The sequence below is a fragment of the Aspergillus niger genome, assembly GCF_000002855.4.
Source record: "Aspergillus niger supercontig An18".
NCBI classification, from domain to species: domain Eukaryota; kingdom Fungi; phylum Ascomycota; class Eurotiomycetes; order Eurotiales; family Aspergillaceae; genus Aspergillus; species Aspergillus niger.
The window spans coordinates 1,501,024-1,526,088 of NT_166533.1; the positions used below are offsets into that span (position 1 = coordinate 1,501,024).

The window sequence follows — 25,065 nt, forward strand, 5'->3', positions numbered from 1 at the left end:
TACTTGCGCGTCACCCTTTGCCATCATCCTTTCACCCCCAAGTTATATCACCATTCCCTTCCGAAATTTTCCTTTTGCAATTAGTCCTGTACGTCAGTGCCGGGATTCCCACTTTGAAGTCTAACGGGCGGATATCTCATTTACGTCGCCAGCTTAGTCTTGGTTCTTCTCTTCAGTCGTTTTCCCTGCTTTACAAATACCCATTTGGTAACCTGGATGATTGTTTGTGCTCCGTTTATATAGTACTATATCAGAGTTCGATTGGCGCGGGAAAGTCTAGGAGTTTTCTTTTCTTGTCTTGTGTTTACTTTTTGACATTTGAATTACTTATTATATTGGATCCTTCCCTCCGCTTGTACATATCTTGGAGTGGACAAGGAGAAAAGCGAGGTATACTCATCAATCTATTCCCGCTTTGCGGGCTTCATGTATCATGGTGAACAGTTCATCAGCGCCAAGTAGAATTACATAGCCGCGATAAGCTGCCATCTAGCCCAACAGTCCGAGACATAAAATGTAGCGGTGAGACCACTTCCCCATCATCAATTGACGGGGACCGAGTCAAGTAAGATCCGGCGGTGTCCGTGCATTCATACCCAGCGAGCTAGGCTGGCTAGCTTTACCTGGTGGTCCAAAGGATCGGGCATGCTTATCAATTAAGCGCGCAATCCACGGCGGAACTAAGACGCCACCTGGCAGACGTCGAACCCAACCCGACCGAAGGCTGCATACAGTGAGTAAGTAATCCTCTACTGTAAGCAGTCCCAAGGAAAATGTTACACATCTGATAGATGTATCCAGACACTGACTGACATATAATCAACTATTCAGTTATATCTGGGAATTTAGTTTCGAGAACCCCAGCAGCTAGTTACGTGTAGTACATATTAGCTAGTCGCATAAAGTTCCCCCAATTTGACTAGCTATCTAGTATGGAGTAGTACCGTGTAAATCGTGGAGCCGCAGACCCCCACAGTCGGCAATGATTCTCATCCATACCCACGGGTGGGGAGTTTGCATCTTGCATGCATAATATTGAAGCAAAATACTATACCAAGTACATGTGCTTGGGAGTAGGCTTAACGCAAGGGTTAAACTTTCTTTTCTTCGGTTTTAGAGTGTCTATCTGTCTTACTCGCACAATACAGTAATATATAGTATTTGACTGCACTTTGATATAGTTACGAAGTATTCTTGAGGGAATTGCCCACACCTAATTTCTTTAAAGTTACAGAATGACTAGTTCGTGGGAATTGCTGGTATTCACTTTTGACCTATGGATCTGATATCCGATGACTCCTGTACATGTGTATGCCTCGTGCATCGATGATGTGCTTTCGCTAGATTATTGTGCGAGGTGTCTCCAAGTAGGATGGTGGAGCATGGAAACTCAATCACTGATAGTGCTGGCAGTGATGATAGACATACGCAGTAGTATCTACAGTAGGTAGAGATCAAGATAAATCGAACAGGTCTATAGGATCTCGTATTACGGGTGATGTCGTCAGTCGGTGTCTTTCGTTCATATTCGTATTCTACGAGGAGCATATGTGAGAAGATTATATATTTATTATTTGTCATCTCATGATGACTTATGATACATGCAGAAACTGAACAATCATTTCAATGTACTCCCGGCCCACATAACCCCATCAAAATGCAAGTGCAGAAACATTCATATCGTCGCGTGAATTGGCAGAAGATCATTTGGCCATGGTAGGTAAGTCAAGAAGAGGAAAATGTCGCAGAGGGGAAACCGATGCTAAGAAAGATCCGAAACGATAGTCATTGATCGCTCTACTCGAGGCGGATCTTCTTGACTTGAGGGGCAGGCTCCTTTGGAATCTGTAGCGACAAGATGCCGTTTGTCAGGTTGGCCTTGACTGCATCTTGATGCACTCTCGTCGGGAAGGTGAATGTGCGGTAAAATTCGCCAGTCTGGCGTTCGGAAACCCAGTACTTGCAGATTGGCTCGGTTTGTTTCTGTGAGACCAGCTGTGTGGGGTGGCTATCCGAGGACTTAGTTGATTTGTTGTCTTCGTCTTCATCACCATCCTCAACTGTCGGTTGGTGTGACTTCGTTGGCGATGTTTGACCCGCTGTCTGAGGGGTGGCCACTTCGTTCTTCTCCACGCGACCTTTGATGACAAGAGTGTGTGGATCGGAGAATTCGATTTCGATGTTGCTCGGCTCGGCCCCAGGAAGTTCGCCTTCCAAGTGATATACGTCTTTCACCTCATAGACATCGAATTTCGGAGTGAATGAGCGGACGGGTGTGGCCTTCCTGTTCTTGGGGCGGCTGGATCGGTGGACATCATAATCGTCCAGAAGTTGGAACAAGGGTGCGAAGTCACCGGCAAATCGAGGGAAGTAAGCCATTGCTTGTGATTCTTCTGAATATTTCAATGGTGTTTGACGAAAGCTAATTATTTCGAAAGAGATAGCTGCGCTTTTGTTTTGCTGATAAAGAGGATATGAATGTCCTTGATTTATCTTGTTATGACAGTGGATTGATTCTGAGTACAGGTAAAGACATTAGGCTGGTTACACTCCATCCTTTTATTACTGAACAGAGGACTTCTAGAATTCGCCATCATCCAACTTCCTCTGTCATATAGAAGTGAGCCGAGCGTTCTGGCAGATGCTGGCAGCGATAGCGATGGAGCGAGATGACACCAGATGCATCTGGAGCCTTCCGTCACCAACCCGATAAGATAAGCAACTTACGAGAAGCCGCGCGAATCTTCCGCAGTCACATGACATCAGAGTTCATCCCTAGATAGTGAGCCTCGAAAAGTTGCATCATAGGGAGCAAAGAGTCATGCTGCATTTCGTTTTGCTGGGCCATTCACCTACATCCAAACGAGGAGGGCTATTTTTTGGAATTTCCGGGGCTGCCCCACAAGGAACAGGAAATTTGGATCACCGGATATTGCGGATTCCGGGGGCTGAGTACATCTCAAGCTGCCTCTGCCCCTTCCGTAGTAGATACTCTATCGCACCGAAATCCTTCTTGCTGACAGAGGAGTTCTTTCGAAATTCGGCCCTGTTTCGATATTAGCGCACGGCAGAGCGGGCATTCCAGGAGACGATTGGGCTGGAACCCAGTTTTTTTTCTAATTCAGAATTCTGACCAAGGAACGCACCTAGCATATGCTCTGAAGTTCTCTCTCGTCTCCTAGTTACAGTATATGAAGTAGCAGAACCAATCAGCCCATGTTCGCTAGCTGGCCAGTGAATCAAAACTTTGACAGCGCGGCGAGGTAATTGCTCACAATGGGTTTTTTCCCGGCTTCTCTCAAGCATGTCCGATACAGAGCCAGCACCTGTCTTTGGAGGCCTGATAGCCGAGCCATTGGGTCTATATAGTTGTTGCAGACCTGAGGAGATGCGAGCGCTAGTAGTGGTATAGCTGCATCACCAGATTGAAGAGTTCAGAGTTCGGAAATGCAGAGCATGCTTACTAGTGATAGCTTGTTCGGCTTTTCCCCCGGGGACTGCCGATCCGCTTACCCCATACGTAGTAGCCGAGCTGCTTTCCCCTTCCGGCCGAGAATCCTGGAGCCGAGGAGCTGGAGAAACCCCCTCTCGTTATCTAACTAACATTAGTAACTAGTCAGCTATCGGGATAAGAAGTGCTGGTGGGAGCTTCATCATACCAGACTCACACTTGGCTTTGAAATACCGATCTATATCACATTCTATTTAGACTCCAGCTGCTATTCATACTCCTAAGCTTCATTCCTTCTTTATATATACTTTGACCTACTACTACTACATACATCAGGTATTATCACTAGTATATACTACTACTAGCACTGCTGATCGATATGGCTACCTTCTCCGTGAGTCCACATCCCTTCATTGGCCCACTCCTTCTTTCAAGAACTGATATCGTGTCTCATGGCACAGCGTCTGGTTCGTTTCTTGGCCAAGGACGGCCAGACTTACTACGGAGACGCCCTATTGTCAGCGGGCGTGAGCGACATTGCCCAAGCCACCAAGGCACGGGTCATCCAGGGCGATATTTTCGGACAGCACCATGTCACAGACCAGATTGCCGATATTAAAATGCTCCTGGCGCCATTGGCGAGAAAAGACATTGGGACCGTGCGTTGTCTGGGACTCAATTATGAACAACACGCCAAAGAATCAAATCTACCCTTGCCGAAATTCCCTGTTCTCTTCTACAAGCCCGTCACCTCTGTTACGGGACCTACAGATGACGTCCCGGTTTCCCGTATGGCTCAACTGGGCGAGGGTCTAGACTATGAGTGTGAATTGGTTGCCATCATCGGCAAGGAAGCTAAGAATGTGCCTGAGAGTCAGGCCCTGGACTATGTTTTGGGTTATGCCGTTGGAAACGATGTCTCTCATCGTGAATGGCAGTTGAAGCACGGCGGAGGACAATGGGGCCTGGGCAAGGGCTTCGACGGATGGGCGCCCTTTGGACCAGGTATTGTATCTTCGAAGTTAATCCGTGATCCCAACAACTTGCAGATCTCGACAAAACTGAACGGCCAAACGGTTCAATCATCCTCCACCAAGGATATGATATTTAATGTGGCCAAGACAGTGTCGTTCTTATCTCAGGGTACCACCTTGTTGCCCGGGGATGTAATCTTTACAGGAACGTAAGTTAGCGCTTATCTGCCCATTCCACACTTACCATGCACAAGGCTCACTTCTCCAGACCCCAAGGTGTTGGTATGGGTCGAAAGCCTGCGCTCTGGCTCAAGGATGGCGATTTGGTTGAGGTTTCTCTTGAGGGTGTCGGATCATGCCTGAATCGCGTTGTCTTCGACAAGCCCTCTTCTAAGTTGTGAGCTAGTAGTGAAAGGAACAGGTGGCGCGGGGCTTATTGAGTGTAACAAGGGCCGTCAAGTGTCCCTTGAACGTTGTAGGATCCCGACCACCAACCATCACAAGTACTAGTCTGTGCATTCATATACATACAGCGCCCTACAGCCATGACACGTTCGCAGTGACTTCACCATACGTATTTTGTTGGATTTGTTCTATTACTCAAGTAGCACAGGTATTAGATCAAAGCCATATCCTAGTTAACCTGAGCCCCATATCCCTTGATGGTTTCGGCGAATGCCCAGCTCTGGGCTTCAACCTGCTGGTCCTCCTGAATCTCAACTCCCTCTTCAGTAATAACAGCTAAGGAGTACTTGTCCAGACTCCGCGCATCACGGTACCAGAGAACCTTGATACATTCCCTTAGCGCCGCCACGGCCTCATCCTTGGTGATTGACTCGAGAGGCCTTTCCTCTGGGAACAGCCGGCGAAGGATTGGAACGGCAAGATGGGCACCAAAGCCGGTCGCGAGATGAGGAGCTGAGAAGGTGGTCCCCAGCAGATCCGCAGAACTGAGGAATGGCTTCTTGTCTCCATCAAACCCGGCCACCAAGATGTGGTTCCAGAGGGGGTTGAACTCAGAACGGCGCTTGTAGAAAACTTTCGACAAATAAGTATGAAGGTTCTTGGCGTTCAACGTGTTTCCGTGGGTAGAGTAATTTTCTCTGATATCGATGGACTCCAGTAGTCGGTCGATATACTGCATATCCGAAACGTCACCACTGAATCCGATGATGGCAGAATCGCCAAACTTGCGAAGACGTTTCACATCAGCGAAGCGGGCAAGAGACCCGTATGATGCTATAAAAAAGGATATCCGTCAGTGAAAGTGCGAAATGGATTTCCAATCTAATTCCCAGCTATACCTAGGTTATCGGCAGCAATTGCAACTCCGCCGTTAAACTTGACTGCCACTACCGACGTACCAGTCACAGCAGGTGACTGAGTGTGGGTTTTCGGACCAGTTGTCTGGAGGTATGAGGCGTTGTAGGGTCCGTAAACGTCATCCCTAGGCTTTCAGCAACTTGTTAGCGACATAAATAATCTAATGCGATGATGATGATGCTCTTACGCGACCCCAAGCTTCGGGAAAGTGATTCATGACGGGCGATTGGCACAATATGAGAATGAATGATAGTTTTTATTATCACTGAGTAGGCCGGAAATGGGGCTTGGTTGTGAAGATCCAAAGTGATGCTTGAGAAGGAAATAGTAGCTTGTGATGATATCGACGCTGTTCTGGGGTCGTTAGGCAGTAGAGCTGACGGAGCTCATGTTACGTGAGCAATGCTATCACCTCCCGCCGCGCCTATCGGAGGCCAACACACGCGCTTAGCGAAAATCAGCATAACAGTAATCCCTACAAGAGAACGTGGAGATGATCATATATATTTCCGTTGCCTGTTACTTATATTTGAACTGATTTGATGAGACACTTGTTTAGTGGAGGAGGGAGGGGAAAGATATTTTATAGATTGCCCCCCTTAAAGAAGGCTGAGTCCCTCCTCCAGCTACTAAGAAACAGTCGTCCCTGCAAAACAATGGGTATTCACTAGTGCTACGTTCTCCTTTTTTTGGCCCTAGAAATAGACGTTATATAGTTATTCTGTGACAGAAAGACTATCACCGGCAGATAACTTTCCTTTCACGAGGAGGCCTCCCATCATAGGCTTTGGGGCCGGAGGACCTTTCTTTGCTTCCCAAGCATTGTACGCCGGGTCGTACTATCCCGGCTGTCATTGGCAGAGATTCTTGCACTCTGGAATATCCATCGCATATTACCTTTGTTTTGTCCTTGAGCTAGAAATAGGGCCTGTACGGGAGGACTCGCTAGGCGTGGCAGCCACAAAATTGATAGCATCCCTTTGTCCTGCGGACTTCCTTTCTTCAGCCCCAATCTGAATTTCCCTCTGCGCTTTCAAAAGTTCCTCTTTATACCCCCAACTTGGCAGATCGTTGATACTCCATACTTCAGGTGGTAATGATGTGTGATACTGCGCTTGATCATCAATTCCGGCATGATCCATCATTTTCTTCAGTAAACTTGGGTTCTTGAGGGATGTAGACCCGGCTAACTTTTCGTTGAAATGCATGCCCTGTTTCTTCAAGGTCAAGAAGTGTGCGATTTTGGCATTCGCTGCAGGGTTAGGAGAGCCAGGGGGAGATGGTGGTATGTCTAGATTTGGTAACGGAGGAAGTGTTAGGTCATGGATCAATGCTCGGTCTGCTAAGAAGACTTGTGGATTTTCGGCTGGTTGCTGTTGTGGATCTTGTGAGCCTTCATGCGTCGGTCCAAGAACAGGCCTGTCTGTGTCTGGAGCAGGTATCTCTTTCGATGGTGTGGCTTCGTTGGGGATTTCTGCTTTGGTAACACGTTAAATACGTCCCACTAGTTTCAGAAAAAAGTAGATTATATCTCCAATCACCTGTAGCTTTAGTCACTTCCTGCGGCTGTGCTTGCTGGCTAGCGATCTTCTGCCGGTTTCATGTTAGTAGAGGCCGGTATCACAGCATAATGCTCCTTTTACCTTCGATGGTACTGAGGGCAAATTATTTCCCACTTCTTCATCACTGCTGCTTTCATACGCCCCTAGGCCGAGCATTATAATTAGGCTTCAGTTCCTGGTGCGTTCTGAATTTCAGATAAAGCGCTCGGTGGAAATATGAACTATTAGGCGGCGTTGGAAAAGGACATTAGGCTCGAATAAGACCGCTCTTATTTCTTTAGATAGCCTGGAGACGGCAGTTGACTCCGCGGCAACAGTAAGCTCCCAGACCATGACGGAAGCTGGGTGTGATTATATAAGCAGAAGGCAGCTACAACATCGCGTCAGATGCTCAGTAACAGCTCAGCTAGAGCACCTGCTACTATTCAATTCCACAACTTCCTACATAACAAACACCCTTCGTTACATCCTCAGTTACTAGCTGACCAGAGTATACTGAATTTTTTATCGTTTCATCCTAATCGATACTCTCTACAACAATCGAACTCTACGAAGAATGACGACTCTAGCCGGCAACCCTCTTAGCGAGGCCATCGGATACTCCTTCTCCAATGCGAATAGTGCTCCCCATAGAGAGCACTCTTTCTATCCGTATGCGTCACTGTCTTTCACTATATAATAGGGACTAAGCTAACTCACATCGGCAGCTATACGGATAACGGCGGTTCTACCCTGGGCATTACTGGCTCCGATTTCGCGATCCTGGCTGGAGATACTCGATCCGTTGCAGGATACAACATCAACTCCCGTTATGTTCCCAAGGTGTTTAAAATTGGCGGTGATGATGAGTCTGGTGAAGGTGCCAATATCGTCTTGTCAGTCGTGGGCTTCGCAGCAGATGGCCAGGCCCTTAAAGAGCGACTAGATGCAGTGGTGAAGATGTACAAATACCAACACGGAAAGCCCATGTCCGTGAGAGCCTGTGCCCAACGCTTGTCAACGATTCTTTACCAGAAACGGTTCTTCCCCTACTATGTGCATGCTATCTTAGCAGGCTTGGACGAGGATGGTAAGGGTGCCTTGTACAGCTACGATCCGGTTGGATCGTACGAGAGAGAGCAATGCAGGGCTGCAGGGTCTGCAGCAAGTCTTATCATGCCGTTCCTGGATAACCAGGTCAACTTCAAAAACCAATATATCCCGGGCAGCGGAGAAGGGCATGCCCTTGAGCCCAAGAAAGCGGAGCCACTGCCGAGAGATACTGTTGAACAGCTGGTACGAGATGCATTCACCAGCGCCGTCGAAAGACATATTGAGGTCGGAGATGGCTTGCAGATGATGGTTATTACCAGGAGTGGGGTGGAGGAGATCTACTATCCGTTGAAGAAGGATTAGGCATACCAGAGCCCAGATTAGTCGATGCTTCACCAGCCTAATTTAGTCTTATACTCTTGCGATAATTTTCTCAATATGAATAGATAAAAAATATCCAGTGGAGTAATCCTTCCCTCGTTTCTGTGTCGTCATATCCATTATGCTCTATCCAAATCATGTGCCACAACCCCTAACGCCGATACCATGTCATGAAAAAAGAAAAAATCCTGGTAGAGGCAGAGACACCCTTGACCGTAGTTCCCATAATGCTGACGGTCCGTTTTCTTAAAAACGCTCCTTCATGCGAGAAGCCACCTTACGAAGGTTCCCATACACTTTGCCCTATTGAGGAGTTAGCAGATGTTGCATCTTCTGAAACGACAATAGAAAGGATTGGCACAAGGTTACTGACCGGTGGACTGCCAAGAATCAAGCTAACAATGGCCTGCTGGGCACAGTCGACATTCTTCACTGCGCCTAGCAAGTGAATCTTCTGGTCTGCAATGACGATTCTTGTCCGAGTAGCGTTCTCTATAGCAAACTTTGTTCGCCCATCTTTACCAGCACAGCGTCCAATTGCACGACTGAGGTGCTCTCCGTTAAGGGCTTTGATATCCCGAATCTCGAATGAACGTATGTAAAGATCATCCAATCTGAGAAGTGCGATAGCGTCGTCGACATCAAATCCAAGAGTAAAAGCTTTGACGAAGTCCTCGCCCTTCTGCAGGGCTTCCGTATCGGTCGTGAATCGTGACGTACGTAGCTCCACAGCTCGGTTCTTGATGTTCATCCGCACTTGAAGTTTGAGGTGTTCGACAAGCGGGGGATAGATGCGTGCCCAGCTAGCCTTCAATGGAGTCATCCTATGCGGTGGTACAGGAACCTTCCTGCTTTCAACTCGATATACCCTGCTAGTGTCTTTTGCTGGTGTGAAGAGGGGCCGTCCCTCTTCGTCAATACGCATATCGCTGTCTTGAGTAGGCTCAATCTCAGGCGCGAGTCCTGCAGAGACCTGATCTGCCGACGTTTGGGCGTCGATCAAAATTTCCTCATCTTGCTCTAATGGACGTTAGGATGGCCACCCAGTCGGGTTCCCGTAAAGCGCTGGCGGGGACTGACCTGACATAGTAGGCGCAACAGGCGTCTCTGCCATTGCTACTTCGGCAGTTTGCCGTAAAGCTGTGGGTGCAGGCATGTTGCTCCGAGTGGGATCTTAATACTCAACGGTTTAGGCTGTGAATCGGAGTCGGAGTCCGTTATCACAGATTTTACGGTCCATGGAAAAGATGTGTGGTTATAGTGTGAATTTGTGAATTTTCGATGCAAACAGTACAAACAGGACCCGCTCCTGTTGAGGCGGGATGATTTCATGGAAATTTATTCGCGGTCCGCCTGGTTAGATAGCACCGTGCTTCTGCCCGGTGATTGAGACGCATGCACCTGTCATCCCAGCTATACATCTAATAGCTTGTCCTGTTTTTAGCTTTCTGATCAATACCAGAGAAGTTTCCTCTACCGCTTACCTGCCTTTTCAGATTGTCCAGCATGTGACGGCAATCATGTCTGGCTATCTCGGGCGCAGGTTGTACACCAACTCATGGGGAACAACGGAATTACTATTTGGATATGGATTGCGAGAAAGGCGCGTGTCGTGCCTATCTTATACATTAAATACAGAAGACTTCAGAGCCGGCTTTTGCAATGTTCATATTGCGAAAGGATATAGCTCACTTTCGCGAAAACCGACTCGGCCTATGAAAGTACCTGCTACCGCGGGCTTTGTACATGGCGCCTCTGATCACACTGCAGCCGGGGCAACATACGCCATCCCTCTAAGGGAGTTGAGGCCGCATAGGATTTCTACACTGGAAAGAAAGGGTTTGGGTATTGTCTCCTGGCTTACGATTAGGCGCGGTTTTCATACGAGCCCAGATGATCGGAGGACGACCGAGTTACAGAAGGAACCTAAAAATCATAATGACGGCCGCCCTCATCCTGACAGTCTAAGTAAGAGCCCTGAGACATCCACCAACGATAAAAGTCAGGTTTCTGAGCCGCAGTTACCTGAAGTTCATCAAAAAGGGCAATTAAACCGCCATCTCCGGGACCGATTACCACATATGCCGCACTTGCACCGGCCTACGAAAGAAGAATTGTTGGCTGCAGCTAATGGGTTCTGGTCACGACTTAAGGTCCGGTTCAAGTGGTTCTCTATACGAAGTGTCAGGCCTTTCAACCTGGATGAAATAACCGCTCTCTTCTCATGGGTGCTCTTGGGGCATGTGGTTTGGGTAGTCTTGGGTACTACCACTTTCTTCTCATTGCTTATCATCGCAATTAATACGGTGTTCGCCCAAGGTAGGCCCGAAGTGGTTCTCATTGACATTGATTCGATGCTGATCCTGATAGAAACATTGGCTGGCTGGATCGGAAATTATCTTACTAAGTCTTCCGGCGTAAAGGTTGTTTTCGAGTCTGCAATTGTTCCGAAATGGAAAGATGGCGTGATCACTTTCAAGAATGTCTTTGTCTCCAGGCGACCAGGACAAGGGACGGGACATGTAAGTAAGGGCTCTTCGAAGACCGCTGCTGCCGTCGCCGCCGCCGCCCTTGGGGAGCAAACCAATCCTGAACTGCCTGAGCAGCGGCCTGTGTCGGAAGAAGAGGACACCAACTACACACAATTCGATGTGTCGATCGAAACAGTCAATGTTACGTTGTCATTTACGAAGTGGATCAACGGTAAAGGACTTCTTCGTGACGTTGAGGTACGGGGAATTCGCGGTGTAGTCGACCGCAGATATGTTCACTGGTCGGATGACGATCTTGATCCCAAATCTTACCGACATGAGCACAATCCTGGTGACTTCGAAATTGATTCTTTCAAGATGAGCGATGTGTTGGTTACCGTGTACCAGCCAGACAACTTTAGGCCCTTCCCTGTCAGCATTTTCTCCTGTGATTTGCCTCAACTGAGAAAACAATGGCTCTTCTATGATTTTATGTCCGCCAATATGATGTCGGGGTCGTACGACAACTCATTGTTCACAATCCATCCTCGACAAACTCATGGCTTTACCGGTGCACAGCTGGAAAATGGGGGGGAAGAAGATGGTAAACCAAGTCCATGGAAGAAGCATAGCAGGATACGCATTGATGGTCTGAATATTGATCATCTAAACCGAGGAGTCCAGGGCCCGTTTTCTTGGATACATGAGGGGACGGTCGACATCGTTTCCGACATTATGTTTCCGGCGGAGAATGATGAAAGCCTTGCGAAGGTTATGGCCGGATTCTATGACCGGCTAGAAGCGACAGTCTCGTCTAACCTGGATCTTGAGTCAGCCACGTCCAACGTGAACTCGTCAGATGAAATCGCTGCCGAAGATGACAGGAGGTTCCTAGTCACCGATCTCCGCCTCCACTTGAACAACGTCAGGGCTGTTGTTCCTCTTTTCACACGTGACCTTTCATATATCAACAATGCGCTTATTAGACCCATTGTTGCCTATATTAATTCAAGGCGTACTTTTATTCCAGTGAACTGTCGCCTCGTCAAACGCCTCGGAGATTTTGATGGCAGTTGGACCACTTGGGATAGCGGCTTGATGGATGATCTTTCAGCGGCGGTAAGCTCAAATATCTGCTCAGGTGATCTATAACATAATAATAACGCTGGGCAGGTATACGATGCGTTTGCGCGAGATGTGGTTGATGAACAGGCTCGAAAGCGACGTTTCAAGAAAGTTGGCTTCTGGTCACTCCAACTGGCTGCCCAGGCCATCTTTATGGGCATGGCCGGAAATATAGCATAGCATTGTATAGTTGTACCATACGGGTGTCTGGGAGTTAAGCTGGTTAATTTGGTTTCACTGGGATAAAGGCGTTGGACAGGGGAAAAAGCGATCTCATCTTTACCCCAACCCTTGAATTTTGTTGTACTTTGACTCAGGGGGCTGCATTAGAAAAGGTGTTCTGGTGTTTTCATGTCACATTATATGCCTCTCTTCTCATCTGATGGGCGTTTTCCACCATTTCTGACGCGATTCTCAGCTTCTTGTCCTCAGTGGCGGGTCATGATGGACGGGGCAGCCAAGCAAATCCAACAAGTATGGTGCCCTCGAGGCCTTCTCTCAAGTGGGCTTTACTTTTCATGCAGGACCACTAGCGGCATATGCTTTTTCTGCGCCTATCTCTAAAGGGTATGCCGCTGGGGAAATTTGAACCAATCAGTTGTCATAGCAAAGCATAGCCGTTTTAATCAAGCATCTGTAAATGCAGCAAGACTGTTTACTATGTCTGCAAGTTTGGATACTGAAGTTGGCTGTTCACCACAGTAAGATACTATCTTCTGCCTCGCTCTTACCCTTATAGAAACCCACAAGCTCCCTGCACTACTAAGAAATCTTGGCCCAGATTGCATTCTCATTGGGGAAAAAAGAAGGGAGAATCCTTCCTGCTTATGCTCTACTGTTCCCTCCCCCTTTTTTTTTTTCTTATTCCCCTGTTCCCCTGGCCCCTTCCCCACTCGGCTTATATCTTGCAACTAGTCTTAGTTGATTATGAGAGGCCATATTTGCCGAACTTCTTCAAATATCTTCCCTTAACCAGCCCGTTCCCAGAAAATCACCCGATGCCGTCAGTTCTCGGTGTTGTCCTCACAGCGAAGGCTCGCATGTGCGGAAGGTATGTTTGTGGTTCGATCAATCTAAGAACCGTCGAACCGTTGGCTCTGGCCCCCTGGCCCGCTGGTGCTGAAACCCCCCAGTCGAACCGTCCGAGTTTAGCGTCCAATCGTTGTCTGGTTTCGCGCCTCCCTCCCATGCGTGGAGTGAGCTCCGACTCCTAAACAAGCCATGTCGCAGCCTCGGCGGCAAGGTAGTGACAATACCACCATCACCCAGCTACCTGTTACCCTTCCCACGTTACCTACAACTAAGCACCAAAGCACGGTGCACTCGCCATTGCCACTATCCAGCGATTTGATTCCTCGCGATTATCTGGGCCCGCGTTCTGACGGACAGGCTGTGCGTTCTGGGGCTGCCATTGCTTCCCCCCGCAAACTTACGCCATCTCCCCTTCAAACAAACGTGCAATTCCCATCACCCCGACAAGTCAGCGCCAGTCCATCGCAGACTCCGCTATCTCCAAAGTCATTCAGTAATCCTTCCCTATTCAAGAGCAACTATACGATAAATCATACGGCATATGCGACAACCCAAACCCCTTCTCCGGATACACATTCACAGACATCCAGCGGATCGGACGCGGTCGTGAGAGACACTTGGGATAGTCTCAAGCAGTATGATTTGAATGGTAAAATGAGTGATAATCGGGCGCAGCAAGTACCAGATCAGACAGGTCCCAGGATGTCTTCCCCTACCTCACCAGCCAACTCTCTTCAATCGCCCTCCGGGAATCGTCCGGGTCAGCGTATGATGCCCCGGACCTCCTCCATTGATTCAGCCATCTCGTCGATTTCTTCCGCTTCTCAGACACATAAATCTTCATTCGATGCCAATGCGCTAAGTCAGGCCGATATTGGAAATTTGATAGCGACCGCAGGGTCGGCTGAGGCTGTGATTATACACCTCCTGAAGGAAAAGCATCATGCAGCCTCTCAAAATTCGCAGCTCTGGCGATTGGTTGATAAGCAGCGAACACTCATTCTAGGCTTAAATAAAGATCTCGAACGTGCCTTGAAAGAGAAGGAACGCTACAGAAAGAAGGTTAAGGAGTTGCAGAGTTCCCCTCCGCCTTTACCATCCACTATTGACTCAAAATTGCGATCACGAGATAGCGAAAGCAGCGGAACATTAACAAGCCATGGGCCTAGCCGAAAGGCCCAGGCGCACAATCGCGGGGGGCATTCAGATAGTATAGACTCTGACAATCAGGTTCGGGACATCACTCTTCTACAGTCCGCCACTATCGAGAATCAAGATTCGCCCAATTCGGCTTCGCTACATGGCCTTGGTGTTGGTGTCGGCCAGTTGCCATTACGGCCAGACAAGGAGTACACAGTAGGCAATTCCACTGTTCATGATGATGGGCAAGCCGAAACGCAAAGCAATCCATCACTGGTATATACTCGGCGAGAATTGTCGACAGCGAGTCCAACCTCTTCGAGTGATTCAAGATCTCCCGTCGATAGCACTGCACCAGGTCAGAACAAGCAGCAGGAGGTGCCACCTCCGGTCCGGAAACCTCCGCCTGCACCCTTGAATCTTTCCCAAAAAGATACGTCAACAGAACCTGATATATATGACTCTGACTCTGAGTATGAGGATATTTTGGCTGCGGATGAGTTGCCAATGGAGCGCGGGAGGAGAAGGACGAGAGATGATGACGATCGAGAACGCGAGGCAGCTCTCAACAGAGACAAAGAGACCCTGCAGGACCCTGGAAGCCAAGGAAACAATCCAAATAATTTGGCGGCTGTGGATTCACTCTCAAACCCGCGACAAACACAGCCTTCAATTGACCATTCAGGATCTTCCGCGTCCAGTCCCCGTACGAGGCACAATGGACCACTTGGCGACCTTCCTAGCATCAGTATCCCAAAGAGTCCCGGTTTGCCGGTCAGCCCAAGGCCCGAAGACCGCCCATTGGGTTCTCCTTTGCCGCGCTTACCCAGGGAAATTCCTGGTGCTCTGTCGTCATTGCCCATGTCATCTGAGAGCAATCTTTCCGGATTGGCACTGTCACCGCGCTTTGTCCAGCATCAGAATCCTTTCTCTTCAGGGACCCCTTCTAACCTAATCTCCAGCAGTTCTGTATATTCTTCCATGTCAGTTGATGCTCACAATCGACCTATTCCATCAATCGATGCGGCCGTTAAAATAGACAGCCCACAAGAACCAGTCGTGAAGAATAACGGGATATTTCAAGGTCTTGTATCAGATGAATATCCAAACCTCCTGCTGCCACCAAATGCCCTTCCTTCAATACATGTCAAGGTTTCGTCATCACGACTTCGGCCGTCCAGAAATAGCTATATGGCTTCCAGGCCATCGGAGGAAGAACCTGTATTTACGCTGGGCATATTTTCAAGATCCGAAAACATGGAGCTTTGGCGCACTGAAAAGGTTATTGCTGCTCTTCCTCAACTTGATCAACAGATTCGACAACTATCGTCTTTTGGAGGAAAGTTGCCTGAACGGTCCATTTTCAGCGGACATTCTCCTGCCAAAGTTGACACTAGACGTGCCGCGTTGAATGCCTACTTTGAGGCTCTCCTTGATACCCCAATGGACGACAAGGCGGCGTTGGTCATATGTGAATTCCTTACATCCGATGCCATTGAACCCCGAGACGATGAGATGAGTCTACTGAGAGGGAATCACCAAGCTGGTGCCGAAATCCTACGCGGACCGGATGGTAAACCGAGGAAGGAGGGGTATCTAACAAAACGAGGAAAGAATTTCGGCGGCTGGAAAGCACGATATTTCGTCTTGCATAGTCCCGAGCTGAAATATTTCGAGTCTCCAGGCGGCCCTCATCTTGGCACGATCAAATTGTACAACGCGCAAATTGGCAAGCAATCGCAGAACGCAAGCGGTCGAAACAGCTCACCCTCCCACGGCGATGAGGACTCCGACAACCAGTATCGCCATGCGTTCCTTATTTTGGAACCCAAGCGCAAGGACTCGTCAGCTCTTGTTCGCCATGTTTTGTGTGCTGAGAGTGACGAAGAAAGGGATACCTGGGTGGATGCGCTTCTTGAATATGTTGACGGTCAGTCAGAGAACGATGGCTTCAATAGTCCCGCAAAATCACAATCATCAGCAACTTGGAAACAACAGACTAATCCCCCTGCCAAACCGAAATTGTTTTCAAACGGGGGCAAGAAGACAGACAAAGGAAACGACAATCCAGACACTGAAAGCGCTGATGCCGCAGTTCAAGGCTTCAGTTACGATGATGCTGTTCCTGCCGAACCACCTGTACTTGGGCCATCGTTTGATCGACAGATCCCCAAGTCCCCAATAACCTCCACAGGACCTCCGATCGATACTGCAGATTCCGGCCCAGACCATGGTCAGTCGTCTTCTAGACTCATCTCCGGCCCTACCAATGGAGTTATAATCCAGGACGCAGGAGCCTGGGGCAACAAAGCAGCTACCAGCGTTAAGGAAAAGAAACGCAGCATCTGGGGTTTTCGCACAAGGTCGTCTGTTGATCTTGCTACTCAGCTCCAGGCTTGCCATGATTCCTCGCTGGCTCCGGTGCAGAACAATGTGGAAAAGCGAGAGTTCGTTCGGCCAGTTTTTGGCTTGCCGTTGGCTGAAGCTGTACAGTTTTGTGCACCACAAGGAGTCGACGTTGATTTACCTGCGGTTGTTTATCGTTGCATAGAATATCTCAGAGCTAAAGGAGCAGAGTCGGAGGAAGGCATTTTTAGGTTGAGCGGGTCGAATCTTGTTGTCAAGGCTCTAAAGGAGCGGTTCAATACCGAAGGTGATGTGGACTTCCTCGCAGATGACCAGTATCATGATGTACACGCCGTCGCCTCCCTTTTCAAGCAATACCTTCGTGAACTTCCCACCACGGTTTTAACCCGTGAGCTTCATCTAGAGTTCTTGCGGGTACTCGGTAAGTACTCACACTGCACGCTTTAGTTTGCTACTAACACACCCTTATAGAACTTCATGAAAAACAAAAGAAGATCGCCGCTTTCAATCACCTTGTTCATCGACTTCCTCAGCCAAACCTGGCCTTGCTGCGAGCATTGGTTCAGTTCTTGATAGTTATAGTAAACAACTCTGATGTCAATAAAATGACAATCAGAAACGTTGGTATTGTCTTTGCTCCTACGTTGAACATCCCAGCACCCGTCTTCTCAATGTTCCTCACCGACTTCGAGGACATCTTCAATGGGGTGCTCAAGGCTACTGCTGAATCGTTGGAGCGGGATGTCAATTATTCTCCTTCCCATGAAGAATTCCGGTACCCCGTTCGTCAAGCTGCTCCGGAGGCATCCACACCAGGTTACGGTCAAGTCACATTCGGTGAACATGCAGGCGGGATGGATGACTACTATCTGCAGAACGGTAAGGGCTCTGTATCCAACAGTCATGAACGTTCTACTGGAAGTGGGCCGGACGAATATAGCATGGGCCATTCAAGCTCGCCGTCCTTGAACAGGATGTTGTCGCCCAACATTGACAACTCTCGTTCGGCAAAGGCGAAGAGGAGGGAGAGCTCTCTCTTGTTCATGGAAGTTAATCATCAGGACTTTTCTTCATCGCTTCATGGTGAAAATGGTATGGGTCCTCTCTCAAACTTGCCAATCACTATCCTCCGCTGACCCTTCCAAGTTTGACGCAGCTTGTATGTGAATAATTACGATTATGGCGTGCTCCGATGGTCTCTTACGTCATATTAAGCGTTGTGTTTATCATGAATTTCTTTAGCCCTTCGACTCAAGCTTAATGTTTCTTGTTTCTTCTTTGCATATCACCCTTCCTCGCGCCAAGATTCACCTGTTGTCATTGAGACTTTCAGATATGTTGCAGTATGGCTCCTTTCCACGACCGAGCTCGATGATCCAAACGAATGTGAAATGACCACATTGTACTTCTGCTACATTTAGCTGAGGACCACGGGGTACTCTTAATACTAATAATAATCGAGTACCCTCTGTTTCAACTATCTTCCCTGTCCTTGCCTGTTGCAGTCCGGAGTTGACACGGAGCATACCTCTGTGATACTTACAATTGGATTGTACACACCCTGATCCTTTTTGGAAGGAGGCATGCTTCACAATATACCCCCTCGTCTGATGATTTCGTCTTTTGGTTTTGGCCTGTGCATGTGCTACATTCTAAACTGCAAATTCTCATTAATTTGTTTCTTTAGCCCATATAGCTAGTATAAATAACAACTCCACCAGAACAAGTAACTGCTAGTGGATATCTCGTGAAGGCTTTCCTCTAGCCATTCATTGAGAGAGTGTGTAGGAGATTGATCCGAAAGCAGAACGCCAAGGGTATCCGACAGGGTGAAGTTAGTACAAAGGACTAGAGCAAAGAAGAACTTCGCCTCTAGAAGCCTTTTGCCCGTTCACCTTTCCAGAAACCCATCAATTCCCCGTTATCCTTAACCCAGTCCCGCACACCATCCACCAGGGCCTTGGCCATTCCCTTGTTCTTGGACTTGCCATCGGACGAAAACGTACCCGGGGTAAACCCCGAAGTAGGCACACGGTCACCTGTGGCATACTCGGAGCCCATAGTAGGCAAGACATTATCGCCCGCGCTGAGGCTGACGAAGAGCGCAAATGGTACCAGCCAGACACAGAGTCCAAAGTAAGACGCAACCTCCGTGAAGGTGGGCATATCCTCCACATTAATCTGATACGGCTGGCGCCAGCTTGTGGCGCCGCGCGATGAAGGTAATGGCTGTGAAAAATGGCGAAACCAAAGCCAATGATTCAAACCGACGAGCCCACATGACAGGATGAAGAGAGGGTCGGACAACTTGACTATGGGGAACCGGCGGAGATTGCTGGCATATACGATATGCGAGCCGATGCTGAGGGCGGTCAAGGAGAAAGGAAATCGGTCAAATACGTAGAGGAGGATCTGAACGGCGATGATGCTGTATATCAGCCGGTACAACAGCCGACGGGCAAGAACTGTATGCTCCTCCACAAGCTCCGAGAGGTAGTAAAGGCCGGAGGCTAGAAACAGGTCAGCCTGATGAATACAGATAATATCACAAGTCATGTGAGCTTGGCATCTCGTCCTATTGTCTATGGTGACGAGAGCAAGACCAGTCGTCGTCATCATCATCGCGCGCATTGCGGGCATATCATACCTATCGCTAAGGTAAGGAAAGCGAACCCGACAATGACCCCCAAATACCCTACCAAGGGTAGGATCCACATTGTGCAGAAGTCGAGGGTGAGAGCGCTGTGGACCGGATCAAATCGATAGGCATGGGCGTAGTAGCATCAAGCATCGGATAGTTGGCAAGATGTAACAAGAGCAACCAGTTGGCCGATCTGGACCGTACTTGGTGCCTCAGGCTACTAAAAATGGTGTACCACCGGACCGCATGCCAAGCCCCCGCGGCTACACTCCGCCCGACGAAAGTAAGTCCCAAAAAAAAAGTTGAGACCTCCCCCTCTTCCAGATTCCAAGAACTGCTCTGCTTATTTGACCGCCCGAAACACTTGGGGACTTGATCGCAAACATGTCACGTCCTGAAGATGTCTTGTAGGTGACCCTTGACGGATTACGAGGAAATCCAGTGGCCAATATATCACTGACAAAGTGCAACAATTCAAGGCCTCCGGATCTATTCTATGATGATAATGAGTCCCGAAAATATACTACCTCGTCTCGTATCCGTAACATCCAGTCCGACATGACCCATCGGGCACTCGACCTCCTGGACCTGAAATCACCTTCTTTGATACTTGATCTTGGCTGCGGCTCTGGTCTCTCCGGCGAGATTCTTTCACAGGTGGCTCCCGAAGACGGAGGCCCGCATACTTGGATCGGCATGGACATCTCGCCTAGCATGCTCGATGTTGCCCTCCAGCGCGGTGTCGATGGCGACCTCTTTCTTGCTGACATCGGGCAAGGTGTGCCGTTCCGACCAGGAACCTTCGATGCAGCCATTAGTATCAGTGCTATCCAGTGGCTTTGCAATGCGGAGTCTAGTGATGTTAGTCCGGAGTACCGTCTTCGTCGCTTCTTTGAGGGCCTCTATGCTAGTCTGCGGCGCGGTGGTCGTGCAGTTTGCCAGTTTTATCCAAAGAACGACGCTCAGCGGAGCATGATCAGTGGAGCTGCCATGAAGGCTGGCTTTGGAGCTGGTATACTGGAAGATGACCCGGGTACAAAAAACAGCAAACTCTATCTCGTGCTCACCGTTGGAGGGGGTGGATTACAAGGTGACATCACCGGTGTTGTCAATGGCATGAACGACGTGGATGTTGTGGACGCCCGGAAACGGGCTATGGAGCGTGGCAAACAAGCATCATCGAGAAAGGGTGACAAGGCTTGGATTTTGCGAAAAAAGGAGCAGATGACTCGGAAAGGCAAGGTTGTGAAGGCGAATTCAAAGTACACCGGCAGAAAACGACGTCCCGCTTTTTGATCCCTCTCGTGCAGCGCGATCATTATGTGCTTATTATAATCCCATCACATCCTCACCCCAGTACAGACCGTTATAATATGGGCGGATCTTCCTGTGCTTGTCACTTGGCACTGAAAAGCATCCAGCGTTCCGGTGTCGGCCTTTGCTGGAGAGCTAGAGCGGGGCCCGGCAACAGGTACGCGGCTATAATTTTCACGTTTGCATACCACTTGAGTTTTCTCCATTTGGAGGTTCCTTTGCGCCGTTTCTTTGCCTCCGGGCGAGCCAATACTGTCCCAAAGGGGATAATATCACCACCAATGTCAGGGCGTTGGGGTTCGTATCTACTAAACACTGGATACCCCAGTGGTCGTCTGTCTACTGGGTTCTTTACTGAGCCGTCCAAGATATTGAAGAGGCACGCTTCCAAATTCAAACGTTTGTGTACAGTTTTACACGCCATAGCACACAATTTTGTGTCCGACGCCGCGCGTCGTTGCGTCAAATGGGGTGAAAGGGGGTACAGATTATAGAGACAGTTAGAAAGGCCAGACATGGTCTACAAATAGAAACAAAAACATTTCACTGGCCTATACAAGCTCTCATCATCATAATTGTAGCAGGTACCACATGCAAGGTGGGAGGTCGGTTTTCAAGTGGGTAATAATTTACAGAGCAGCCTCCATCTTATCCAAGACTGCCCTGGTGAACTCGTGGGTGGTAGCCTGTCCACCCATGTCGCGGGTCCTCGTTTTACTAGAGAATTTCGCATTAGCGACAGCTCTGAATCAAGCTGGAAGGTTGAAACAAAAGTCTGAAACTCACCCCTCACCGATCACATCATAGACGGCCTTGGAGATGCGGTTGGCATGGTCGTCCAATCCCAGGTGGCGTAGAAGCATAGAGCCAGAAAGGATCATAGCGCTAGGGTTAGCCTGGTCCTTGCCCTTGATGTCAAGGCCAACGTGACGGCAGCCTGGCTCGAACACAGCAACGTCGCGGCCCATGTTGCAACCAGGGACAACACCAGGTCCACCCACAAGAGCAGAACCAATGTTGGAGAGAATGCCACCGTACAGGTTGGGCATAACCATAACGTCGAACTGCTGGGGCCGGGAAACAGCCTGCATGGAGGCGTTGTCGACAATCATGTCGTTAACCTCCAAAGTCGGGTAGTTCTCGGCGACCTTGTGGAAGGTGCTACGGAAAAGACCATCCGCAAGCTTCATGATGTTGGCCTTGTGGATGCAAGTAACCTTCTTGCGGTTGTTGGCAAGAGCGAAACCAAAGGCAAACTTGGCAATGCGCTCAGATTTGGCGCGAGTGATAATCTTCAGGGACTCAACAACCCCCTGCACGGACTGGTGTTCGAGACCAGAGTATTCACCCTCGGTGTTCTCACGGATAATGCAAAGATCAACATTCTCGTGACGGGTCTTGTAGCCGGGAATGTTCTTGATGAGGACGATAGAGGCGAAAATATCCAGCTCCTGACGGAGAGCAACGTTGAACGACTGGTGGCCGGAGCGCTCAACCGGGGTGAAGAGGATACCCTTGAGACCCAGCTTGTTACGGCGCAGAGAAGCAATGGACTCCTTGAAAAGCTCCTCTGAGTGTTTGTTACCGGTGTCAACACCGCTAACATCTACCTGCTCCCACTCGATGGGAACGTTGTCGGCCTTGAAGATAGTCTTGACCGATTCAGCAACCTCGGCTCCGATTCCGTCACCTTTAAGAAAGCGAATCACCGAAGCATCAGCAAAATGATCAAGTTGTGAAAGAGACGAATGTAGGTACCTGGGATAAGAGTGACGGTGTATTTGCCGCCATACTTAGTGGGCTTGAAGATATCGGACTGAACGCTAGCAAAGGCTTGAGTTATAGAGTCAATAAACCATGTGTCTCTAGCAGTACGGTACTGCATGCGAATGGAAGGGCTGACGCACATCTTGCCGAGATGGAGGAACGGAAGGAAGTCGGCGCCGCAACGCGACGGAGCAAAGACTGCCAAGCATAACCGCGTTAGAGGGAATAGGAAATAATCAAAATCGTAGATCGTCAACGAAAGGCAATTGAGCAAAGCAGGTGGGAGATTGTATTCCAAGTGCGCCCAGGCGTTTCTCTCTAATTCAGCCGGGCGAAAGGATGTAGCGGGCGGCGGTGGGAGGGAAGTAAGGGCAAGGAATCGAGCGAGCGAAGTCGGGTCGGACAAAGGAATTGATCGGTCAAAAAGCAAGGAACCATCGACTTACCTGCGCGGGTTGCGCCGTCCGCAAAGAGAACATTTTGATAGACAAAGGGGTCGAGGAAAGGGGACAATAAGATGGAACGGACCGAAAAGGAGGAAGAGAGGAGAGGGGACCCAAAAACGTGCGGACGGGAGATCAGAAAGAGAGAGGAAGGGAGAGGGAGGAAAGACAAAGACGGAAACGGAGACGGCGAGAAAAGACCTAAAGCCAGCGATGCACGCACGAGACACCGGAAAAAACGGCGGATCGTCTCGGCATCCACTCAAGAACATGTCGGACAACCAACTACTCACGCGGGCCGATCTTATCTATCATCACCCCGACCAACAATTCGACTCAAATGGTTCCAGTCCAGTATACGTACATGATCTTCTACCTACGCTACATTCTCACAAGGGAGAACGGATGTACGACCACATGATCTTATCTTGCTTTTCTCTCTTCATGACATAGGGGAAAAGTCTCCAGAAAGTACGTAATGGTTAAGGAACAACAACCACGGCTGACCCGCCACATGCCGGTCCTCGTCAAGGGTCTCAAAACATCCGATTTGCGGAACTAGAGCGGGTGCTTTGTTCACAACCACTCATGTTTATCAAGGTCAAAGTATTCAATAGCTTATTGATGACAGAATCCGGTCATACTTTGTCTTATTGGCAAAAGAACGAAAACTTGATATTTTGACCACCTCTTAAGCCTGAGTGTTATTGACACCCAAATTTGGCAGGGCAAGCTTGCGATACTACTAAATATGAGGTTGTAGAGAACATAGTGGACGGTGGATAAAGAAACTTCCTCAATGCTGACCCTTGGGTCTCTATCGCAACCTTACTATACAATTTACTTCCTTTTATTCCTTATTGAGACTGGTAGCTAACACCAAACGGATAGTCATAACTGGAGACAGCCCTATTCCATCATTTCGACTCTATTGGTGGCAATATCGAGTGAAACTCTGGCTCGTTTCTCTTGCCTTGTCATTCAATACACTGTGGAAGTAGCCGTATCTACTTTATTGACTGATGTGTTGTCGTCCTGTTCAATTGGTGCTTTATTCAAGGACGATGTCATTGCTTCCTACCTTTGCTTTCCTAGCTCAGGCTCTGGACCCGCTTGAATAGCGATATGTTCTATTGATGTACAGCAAGGTAGAGCTGGCCCGGATTTTCTGGGGCTTTCTAAAAATCTATATAAAGGCTCTAGTTCTCCATGTTTGACAATCTTGAAGAACTACAAACTGACAAGCCAAAGCTCAAACAGCGTTCCTCAAATTCAATTTATCTGACTTTCAGAAAACAAAAACCCCCTCACATTTCTTTAAAAATGAAGCTCGTCTCTCTTGTCCTCGCTGCTCTTGCTGCCACTACTGTGCAGGCTGCTGCCCTGCAGAGATGGTGTGTCCTCCCTGGCCAGCCATGCAACATGATCAAGCGTGCGGCTGATGCTAGCGGAGAAGTCAAGCGGTCTGCCGATGCTCTGGCTGAAGCCATTGCAGATGCCACCCCCGAGACCCTTCAGAGATGGTGTGTCCTGCCTGGCCAGCCTTGCAACAAGATCAAGCGGGCTGTCGAAGCCGGCAGTGAAGTCAAGCGCTCTGCCGATGCCTTTGCGGAGGCTATGGCAGATATCGACGAGTCCGACTTCCAGTAGACTGGGTTACTGCCTCCAACAAGCCCATGCCTCTCTTTCTCGCCCGTCGCCAGTCTTCTAGGACTCAAGCAATCAGAATCGGGCTTCGTTATCTTCTTCTTGCTACATATTATTTCATCATGTTACTTTTGAACTACGTCATATTCTCTCCCGAAACTGTTATACTGTCGCTGGGAAGGGCTTGGCTTGAAATCCAGAAAAAAAAATCCAAAACTTCTACAAATGGTCATACTATAACTCGGCCGAATCGAAGACCGGCAAACCAAGTGCTGCGTACTGTCTAGTCACTCTTTGCCGCAATATATCTACCGCACCGACTCCTTTGGATGCTGGCAGCTACAACTACCTCTTTGAGCCCTTTCCCTTCGGTTCAGACCTTGATTGAATACCTA

The 25,065-nt window shown here is 48.9% G+C and overlaps 13 protein-coding genes across 13 annotated transcripts; 6 read left to right on the plus strand and 7 right to left on the minus strand.

The window, feature by feature from the left end:
• Positions 1-1,797: 1,797 nt before the first annotated feature.
• Positions 1,798-2,379, minus strand: An18g06650 (uncharacterized protein; the record flags this gene model as incomplete). Its single annotated transcript, XM_001399081.3, has 1 exon — positions 1,798-2,379. One exon carries the CDS (start codon positions 2,377-2,379, stop codon positions 1,798-1,800), a length of 582 nt encoding a protein of 193 aa, XP_001399118.1.
• A 543-nt stretch (positions 2,380-2,922) lies between these two features.
• On the minus strand, positions 2,923-3,356 carry An18g06660 (uncharacterized protein; the record flags this gene model as incomplete). The annotated part of the gene is made up of 2 exons (XM_059745900.1): positions 2,923-3,046; positions 3,247-3,356. The coding sequence occupies 2 exons, from the start codon at positions 3,354-3,356 to the stop codon at positions 2,923-2,925; spliced, it is 234 nt and encodes a 77-aa protein (XP_059603006.1).
• A 474-nt stretch (positions 3,357-3,830) lies between these two features.
• An18g06670 (uncharacterized protein) lies at positions 3,831-4,826 on the plus strand (the record flags this gene model as incomplete). The annotated part of the gene is made up of 3 exons (XM_001399083.1): positions 3,831-3,845; positions 3,913-4,634; positions 4,694-4,826. The coding sequence occupies 3 exons, from the start codon at positions 3,831-3,833 to the stop codon at positions 4,824-4,826; spliced, it is 870 nt and encodes a 289-aa protein (XP_001399120.1).
• Positions 4,827-5,059: 233 nt separating this feature from the next.
• On the minus strand, positions 5,060-5,965 carry An18g06680 (uncharacterized protein; the record flags this gene model as incomplete). The annotated part of the gene is made up of 3 exons (XM_001399084.3): positions 5,060-5,664; positions 5,730-5,877; positions 5,936-5,965. 3 exons carry the CDS (start codon positions 5,963-5,965, stop codon positions 5,060-5,062), a joined length of 783 nt encoding a protein of 260 aa, XP_001399121.1.
• Positions 5,966-6,641: 676 nt separating this feature from the next.
• On the minus strand, positions 6,642-7,466 carry An18g06690 (uncharacterized protein; the record flags this gene model as incomplete). The annotated part of the gene is made up of 3 exons (XM_059745901.1): positions 6,642-7,222; positions 7,290-7,338; positions 7,392-7,466. 3 exons carry the CDS (start codon positions 7,464-7,466, stop codon positions 6,642-6,644), a joined length of 705 nt encoding a protein of 234 aa, XP_059603007.1.
• A 400-nt stretch (positions 7,467-7,866) lies between these two features.
• On the plus strand, positions 7,867-8,705 carry An18g06700 (uncharacterized protein; the record flags this gene model as incomplete). The annotated part of the gene is made up of 2 exons (XM_001399086.3): positions 7,867-7,961; positions 8,018-8,705. 2 exons carry the CDS (start codon positions 7,867-7,869, stop codon positions 8,703-8,705), a joined length of 783 nt encoding a protein of 260 aa, XP_001399123.1.
• A 264-nt stretch (positions 8,706-8,969) lies between these two features.
• On the minus strand, positions 8,970-9,879 carry An18g06710 (uncharacterized protein; the record flags this gene model as incomplete). Its single annotated transcript, XM_001399087.3, has 3 exons — positions 8,970-9,026; positions 9,097-9,743; positions 9,804-9,879. 3 exons carry the CDS (start codon positions 9,877-9,879, stop codon positions 8,970-8,972), a joined length of 780 nt encoding a protein of 259 aa, XP_001399124.1.
• A 559-nt stretch (positions 9,880-10,438) lies between these two features.
• Positions 10,439-12,499, plus strand: An18g06720 (uncharacterized protein; the record flags this gene model as incomplete). The annotated part of the gene is made up of 3 exons (XM_059745902.1): positions 10,439-11,042; positions 11,094-12,313; positions 12,368-12,499. 3 exons carry the CDS (start codon positions 10,439-10,441, stop codon positions 12,497-12,499), a joined length of 1,956 nt encoding a protein of 651 aa, XP_059603008.1.
• A 480-nt stretch (positions 12,500-12,979) lies between these two features.
• An18g06730 (uncharacterized protein) lies at positions 12,980-17,994 on the plus strand (the record flags this gene model as incomplete). Its single annotated transcript, XM_059745903.1, has 4 exons — positions 12,980-13,020; positions 13,059-13,515; positions 13,589-17,279; positions 17,330-17,994. 4 exons carry the CDS (start codon positions 12,980-12,982, stop codon positions 17,992-17,994), a joined length of 4,854 nt encoding a protein of 1,617 aa, XP_059603009.1.
• Positions 17,995-18,730: 736 nt separating this feature from the next.
• Positions 18,731-19,575, minus strand: An18g06740 (uncharacterized protein; the record flags this gene model as incomplete). The annotated part of the gene is made up of 2 exons (XM_001399090.3): positions 18,731-19,368; positions 19,506-19,575. The coding sequence occupies 2 exons, from the start codon at positions 19,573-19,575 to the stop codon at positions 18,731-18,733; spliced, it is 708 nt and encodes a 235-aa protein (XP_001399127.1).
• Positions 19,576-19,883: 308 nt separating this feature from the next.
• On the plus strand, positions 19,884-20,795 carry An18g06750 (uncharacterized protein; the record flags this gene model as incomplete). The annotated part of the gene is made up of 2 exons (XM_001399091.3): positions 19,884-19,906; positions 19,979-20,795. 2 exons carry the CDS (start codon positions 19,884-19,886, stop codon positions 20,793-20,795), a joined length of 840 nt encoding a protein of 279 aa, XP_001399128.1.
• Positions 20,796-21,442: 647 nt separating this feature from the next.
• On the minus strand, positions 21,443-23,059 carry An18g06760 (uncharacterized protein; the record flags this gene model as incomplete). The annotated part of the gene is made up of 5 exons (XM_001399092.3): positions 21,443-21,530; positions 21,600-22,503; positions 22,572-22,646; positions 22,721-22,778; positions 23,027-23,059. 5 exons carry the CDS (start codon positions 23,057-23,059, stop codon positions 21,443-21,445), a joined length of 1,158 nt encoding a protein of 385 aa, XP_001399129.1.
• Positions 23,060-24,346: 1,287 nt separating this feature from the next.
• Positions 24,347-24,673, plus strand: An18g06770 (hypothetical protein; the record flags this gene model as incomplete). The annotated part of the gene is made up of 1 exon (XM_059745904.1): positions 24,347-24,673. The coding sequence occupies one exon, from the start codon at positions 24,347-24,349 to the stop codon at positions 24,671-24,673; it is 327 nt and encodes a 108-aa protein (XP_059603010.1).
• Positions 24,674-25,065: the final 392 nt, after the last annotated feature.